This window comes from Sinocyclocheilus grahami, unplaced genomic scaffold (genome assembly GCF_001515645.1).
Source record: "Sinocyclocheilus grahami isolate Dianchi unplaced genomic scaffold, SAMN03320097.WGS_v1.1 scaffold1423.1, whole genome shotgun sequence".
NCBI classification, from domain to species: Eukaryota; Metazoa; Chordata; class Actinopteri; order Cypriniformes; family Cyprinidae; genus Sinocyclocheilus; species Sinocyclocheilus grahami.
In genome coordinates, this window is record NW_015506602.1 from 12,484 (window position 1) to 19,163 (window position 6,680).

General features: G+C 44.6%; 1 protein-coding gene and 1 long non-coding RNA gene across 4 annotated transcripts in view; one reads left to right on the plus strand and one right to left on the minus strand.

Moving 5' to 3' along the window:
* Positions 1-6,680, plus strand: part of LOC107570172 (putative homeodomain transcription factor 2) — a 13,642-nt gene that overhangs the window by 978 nt on the left and 5,984 nt on the right. The window contains exons 2-8 of one of the 3 annotated variants that reach the window (XM_016256376.1): positions 1,078-1,134; positions 1,265-1,279; positions 3,841-3,910; positions 4,042-4,200; positions 5,167-5,332; positions 5,855-6,016; positions 6,380-6,578. In XM_016256376.1, the coding sequence (XP_016111862.1) occupies positions 1,078-1,134; positions 1,265-1,279; positions 3,841-3,910; positions 4,042-4,200; positions 5,167-5,332; positions 5,855-6,016; positions 6,380-6,578 (828 nt within the window). The remainder of the gene's footprint in view (positions 1-1,077; positions 1,135-1,264; positions 1,280-3,840; positions 3,911-4,041; positions 4,201-5,166; positions 5,333-5,854; positions 6,017-6,379; positions 6,579-6,680) is intronic. The other 2 variants (XM_016256377.1, XM_016256378.1) reach the window with 2 other exon arrangements.
* LOC107570174 (uncharacterized) overlaps positions 51-6,680 on the minus strand; it is a 12,015-nt gene continuing 5,385 nt past the window's right edge. Inside the window, exons 2-3 of the long non-coding RNA XR_001607000.1 lie at positions 2,214-2,222; positions 51-74 (exon numbers count right to left, since the gene is read on the minus strand). This is a non-coding gene — a long non-coding RNA (uncharacterized lncRNA). The remainder of the gene's footprint in view (positions 75-2,213; positions 2,223-6,680) is intronic.

Sequence of the window (6,680 nt, forward strand, 5' to 3'; positions counted from 1 at the left end):
CACACACACACACACACACACTCACTCTCACTCTCTCTCTCTCTGTCACTCTCACACACACACACACACACACACTCTCTCTCTCTCTCTCTCACACACACACACACACACACTCACACACGGGTCGCGTTCGCTGTATGTTTAATGAGACTGAACTTGTGAATTATTGAGTGTTTTCCACCGTGTGACTTCAGTCCAGCGTCGCTGTCTTCACCTCCAGTGTTCAAACGACACCGAGCCGTGGTACTTATTGCCCCCGGCAACAATCAGACCAATCAGAGCTGCGCATCACATCCATTCAGATCTCCAGAAACTCCATCCTGCACGACGCTCCAAACCAGAAAATATTTATCACTGCTTCCTCGTTAAACATGTCTGATCACATAATTAACACTCATGTTTAGCTGATTTTCTTTTCTTTTTTTTATACTGCCATGCTGGGTTCAATTTCTGTTCAGCCATCAGACTGTAATTATTAAAAAAGAAAAAAGATACAAGCTTAGAAATGTTAAAGTTTTCTATAATAACATTATTCCATGCACATCACAATCGAATACGTTTAGGAGAAAACAGGTGATTGAGATTGAGTTTATGCTTTCGAAACGCTCTGTTTTCCCTGCCATTGTTAGCTGAAGCTGTGTGTGAACAAGGCACGAGTTGCTCCGTCTCACACGCAGCCTCCGAGAGATATTCTCCAGTAGAAACCGCATTGATCATGCCAGAGTTTATCTGTACAACACACGCTACTGTAGTAATGTAGCCGCTGCTGGTGGAAGGCTCGCTAACAATACAGTTCCAGAAAGTTACTCACACTCTCTCTCCAAATGTAGCATCACATTTAACCAAAGAAATATATAAGGCTAGATTAAGAACAAAGGACAAGAACTTCTTCCCGTTTTCTTGGGAAGTTAGCAGGCAGAGGGGTCGTCACAGGGTCACGCTGCTTGCCGTGTGTTCAACAACGCTTCGCTGCTCAGATGCACCTATTAATCAGCCTAACGTGCAGCACAATCAGCCGAAGCCGATTCATTAACAAATAACAAAAATCAGCCTGTCTCTTGTCTGTCCGTCTGTTAGATCGGTGCGTATGACCAGCAGATATGGGAGAAATCAGTGGAACAGCGAGAGATCAAGGTAACCAGTCAGTGACTCTTGATTTGAACGCTTCCTTTCACCTGTTCATTCTGCCTTTGCAGCAGTGTGTGTGTGTGCGTAGCTCGTTCATTCTTCTTTTAAACGTGTCTTTATCTCCCTTCACTCTAAGCAGTTTATCAGACGGGTGAGTATCGCTGTAAGCCGCTCTCAGCCTGTAGGTGCCGCTGCGTGTGGGTTTTTCAGTCTGGTCTTCATGTGTAACACGACTGGATGCCTGTATTTGTGTGAGAGCATGTTTAGACTTCAATAAGGTCACATCAGTAACACGAGGGTTTACTGTAATCTACTGAGACTTAGCTGAACGTCTTAAACTCCTCACACATGGGTCTGATGAAGATGATGATGATGAAGATGATGATGGCAGCTCTTTTCTGTGTTGAGTCAGGATCAGATCTCATTGGTTGAGAGTGAATTTGCATTCAGTTTGTTTGTTTGTGCTGCTTTTACTGGTTGCGCTGTGACTCATGTTTGGCCGAATGTTTTGTGTAACACGAGGGCTAGACAGACAAAAATAAAGACAAACCTCATTCTGCCCTGATCAGCCCAAAGAGCTGCAGTGAGGACTCACGCTGACCAATGGCCTGAATCCATCTAATCTGTAACAAAGTAACAAACTTGGTGCATTAACAGAAGATGTGCATTTACTGATACTTACGACGGCTTTGAATGCAGCTCATCCAATCAGCATAGAGTCTGAATGAAGCGCTTCATAGATGACTGACTGTAGAGTCATTATTCCTCAGACTCTGACAAGGAAAGTATTATTGATGAAATGATTGTTAGTCTGTCATCCGCGGCGTAAGTGAGCGTACTGTTCTTAATTTCATGTGTTTCTGAATCATTTTATTGACTGCGCTGCTTTTAATTTGAGGACATTGGAAAGATTTTTAATAAAGTCAGACCTGAATCAGTTTTGATCAAAAATTGATTTTAAAGTAATATATTTTTAAGTAGTATTTTGGGTGTTTCTGCCTTTATTATGATAGAATAGTTAAAGATTGGATATTAGAGAGGAGGGCCGGGACTCAAACGCAGGTCACGTGAAGCGTGCTACACACAACACGACTCTAACCTGTGATTTGTCATGAGTATAGTCACAGCATGTTTTTGTTTGCGTTGGTTCTCGTGTGGAGATCACTGCTGTTTGTATGAATATCTGCTGTAGCGTCGGGTGTTTACAGCTCGTTATTAGCAGAAGACTGCTCTCTGGTTACATGAGCGCCAGTGCAACAGGAGACTAATGAGGGCATGAAACGCAGCACTGCACCTTTAATAGACAGCATCACAAACAGGCTCGGTGTTTGTGTGTGAACTGATGTTCGGAGGTTGACTCGAGATTATTAAAGTTTTTTGTTTTGAGGTCTTCATATAAATACATTTGAGTTGTAAATCCCTAATAATCTGTCATATTAAATAAGTGACTGAGAGAGCTGCTTCAGATCCTGCTTAAAGTCAGTGTTTTATTGCACTCTGGTCATGAATTCACTCATTTATTCTATTAATCTTTTTTAATTAAACTTATATTTTAATTAAACGTATATTTTATATTATATTTAATTAAACGTATGTTGAGAAGTGTGTGTGCGCTGACATGCATGGGTTCTCCATCAGTGTGAATGATCTGCTGTGACAGAAGACACCATCAGTCATCCTGTTTGTCTGTCTGATGAGCGTCTGTCTGTCTGTCTGATGAGCGTCTGACTGTCTGTCTGATGAGCGTCTGTCTGTCTGTCTGATGAGCGTCTGACTGTCTGTCTGATGAGCGTCTGTCTGTCTGTCTGATGAGCGTCTGACTGTCTGTCTGATGAGCGTCTGTCTGTCTGTCTGATGAGCGTCTGACTGTCTGTCTGATGAGCGTCTGTCTGTCTGTCTGATGAGCGTCTGACTGTCTGTCTGATGAGCGTCTGTCTGTCTGTCTGATGAGCGTCTGACTGTCTGTCTGATGAGCGTCTGTCTGTCTGTCTGATGAGCGTCTGACTGTCTGTCTGATGAGCGTCTGTCTGTCTGTCTGATGAGCGTCTGACTGTCTGTCTGATGAGCGTCTGTCTGTCTGTCTGATGAGCGTCTGACTGTCTGTCTGATGAGCGTCTGTCTGTCTGTCTGATGAGCGTCTGACTGTCTGTCTGATGAGCGTCTGTCTGTCTGTCTGATGAGCGTCTGACTGTCTGTCTGATGAGCGTCTGTCTGTCTGTCTGATGAGCGTCTGACTGTCTGTCTGATGAGCGTCTGTCTGTCTGTCTGATGAGCGTCTGACTGTCTGTCTGATGAGCGTCTGTCTGTCTGTCTGATGAGCGTCTGACTGTCTGTCTGATGAGCGTCTGTCTGTCTGTCTGATGAGCGTCTGACTGTCTGTCTGATGAGCGTCTGTCTGTCTGTCTGATGAGCGTCTGACTGTCTGTCTGATGAGCGTCTGTCTGTCTGTCTGATGAGCGTCTGACTGTCTGTCTGATGAGCGTCTGTCTGTCTGTCTGATGAGCGTCTGTCTGTCCGTCTGTCTGATGAGCGTCTGTCTATCTGTCTGATGAGTTTCTGTCTGTCTGTCTGATGAGTTTCTGTCTGTCTGTCTGATGAGCGTCTGTCTGTCTGTCTGATGAGCGTCTGTCTGTCTGTCTGTCTGATGAGCGTCTGACTGTCTGTCTGATGAGCGTCTGTCTGTCTGTCTGATGAGTTTCTGTCTGTCTGCAGGGTCTGAGGAACAAACCGAAGAAGACCGGTCACGTGAAGCCGGACCTGATTGACGTGGATCTCGTCAGAGGTCAGAAACACATGTCTGTAGTTGATGTGTTTCGTCGTTTCGTTGTGTTCACATCACGTTCAGGTCTATTATACAGGCCAGTCGGATCATCATGAGTCGCGGATGCTAACTCGTCCTGTTTTATTCGTCAGGTTCTGCGTTTGCTAAAGCGAAGCCCGAGAGCCCGTGGACCTCTCTGACCCGAAAGGGCATCGTCAGAGTGGTTTTCTTCCCCTTTTTCTTCCGCTGGTGGATTCAGGTGACGTCGAGAGCCGTCTTCTACCTGCTGCTGTCTCTCTACCTGCTGCAGGGTGAGCGTTTATTCACACACAATCGCTTGATGTCCTGTGAGTTTCTCAGCAGTCATTTAAGTGAGGATGGTGAAAAGTATAGGGAATGGACTTTCAATCAGCAATGTTTCGGTTTAGAGATAATGCAAACAACATCAGAGAACAGCAGAATTATTATTATATAGTGATGTCTGTCAGGTGTGTTTGTAGGTCAGATTGATCATGCTGTGACGCGCTGATGGGATTCTTGTGTTTCTACACATCCAACCGCGAGTCCCTCCGTCAGTTTGACTGAATGACACTTTCTGATTGTTCTTATGTTGCTCATTGAGGTCACTGTAGCTGTTTTTCTTGTTAGAGATGTTTGTAAATAGACCTGGGTGGAGTTCAAGTGCTTTTGTTTTTATAGTTATTAAAGAGAACAGGGTGTGTGTGCGTGTAATAATCCAAATTCATTTACCAAACGAAAGTAAACCAATCTCTCGTCAAATGTTCGTCATCGCTGAAAGTGAAGCTTCAATTTGAAGTTTAATTTGACTAACTTATCATAGTGTTAGACTGGACAGCAACAAAAGATGTGAGAATCATTTTCTCCTGCCTTTTAACAGCTGAGTTTATTTTACTGTCCTAACAATGGACATTTACATGATGTCGCCTCTGGCTTGCTTAGTTGGGGACACTTCATTTCCAGCGATATCGTTGACATGATTGCAAAGATATTATTTAAACTGAGCTGGATGTTGACATCACTGAATTCAATGATAAACTGTCTTTAACTGAAAAATGAGTGTTTACTATTGTCATTTTGCATTATTGACACTATTTTCCTAATTAATGCTGTTCAGTTGCTTTGTCACAATCTGTATTGTTAAAAGCGCTATATAAATAAAGGTGACTTGACTTGACTTGACATGATTAGCTGCACTGGATTATTTGTGTATGAATAAAGATGCTTCTCATGTCATCGGCGTGCGTTTTGTGTTGCAGTGCTGGCGGCCGTGTTGTTTTTCAGCATCTCCAGTCCTCACAGCGTCCCCGTCACCGAGGTGTTTGGAGCCATCTGGCTGATGCTGCTGTTAGGAACCGTTCACTGCCAGATCGTCTCCACACACACTCCTAAAGCCAGCGGCGGCATCGGTGGGAAACGCCGCAGGTCAGACTCTCTCTTCTGTGTGTAGCTTTAGGCAGAAAGCATGTCTTTAATGCTCCTGTACGGTTTCTTTTGAAGCCAGAGGTCAGCTGTCCTACTGACAGTGAAACTCTAAAGACGAAATCAGGGGAAGTGTCAAACTGTTGAGATGATTCTGCTGAATTCATGAAAATCTATCTTTATATTTGAGGATCCAAAGACAGACATGGCGCTTTCATGTCTTCATTATTAGGAGATTTTCAGCATTATAAAAAAGAAACGCCATCACAAGCACAAATGATCAGTCGTATTCCAGAAGCATGAATAGAAACTAATATTCTAAAGGATCTAAAATCCAAAAGATTTTGACTAACAAACTTCAATGCAAATGAATCATTCAAAGTTCGTTTGCATCATCTCAGTTTAGTCTACGTCTCTTTCAGGCCTTTCGCTTCTCTTGACTTTGGGAATCAAGAGCTCTGAGGCCAAAGTTCGCTCTGTTTTAAGATTTCTAAGTTTTCTGCACTTTGCTGTCTCTCGCTAAAGGAAGTTGAGGAAAGCGGCTCATTTGGACATTCATAGAGAAGGCGACGGCTCTAGCACTACTGATAACACACAGGAGGGGGCGCCGCAGGGCTCGCTGTCTGCCGGCTCACGCGGCCTCGTGGCTTTCTTCAGAGATTTCTGGCATGGTATCTTTAAAGCGGGGTGTGTATTTCTCTCTTTCTCTCATCTCCTCTTAAGATCTGAATGGCTTTAACATCTCTTCTAAAAGCACGTCATCGCACTGCAGTGTGGTTCTGCGTCTGTCATTGTGTTCCTCACTAGACAAAGGGATTTTGTAGCCATTTTATTCCATCTGCTTCATATGCTGCACTTATCATTTTTCCCCAAAAGCACAATTGTTACAGTCTCTAGAAACCGGTCCACTTTCTCCCGATTCCCGTTCTTCCGTCAGTGTTTTGCTGTAGAGGACTAGAGCTGCACTTCCACACGTTAGGAACGGAGGCGTCGCTTGATCAAACGCACAGCCTTTAGTAGAACCTGCACTTTTCCTTGCTGTCCCATCAGGTCCAAAAAGTCCAAGCTGTCCATCGATAAGTCTACAGAGACGGACAATGGATACGTGTCTCTGGACGGACGCAACACCAGCAAAAGCAGCGAGGAGGGTTTACAGCTGCATGATCCTCACTGCGACCTGCTGCGCTCCGAGACGCACTGGAGCCTCCCGCACAACAGACACCAGCTGATCCTGCCGCCCACGGGCAAGGTACACACACACACACACACACACACACACGCTCTCGCACACACACACACTCTCGCGCACACACACACACTCACTCTCGCACACACACACACACACACACTC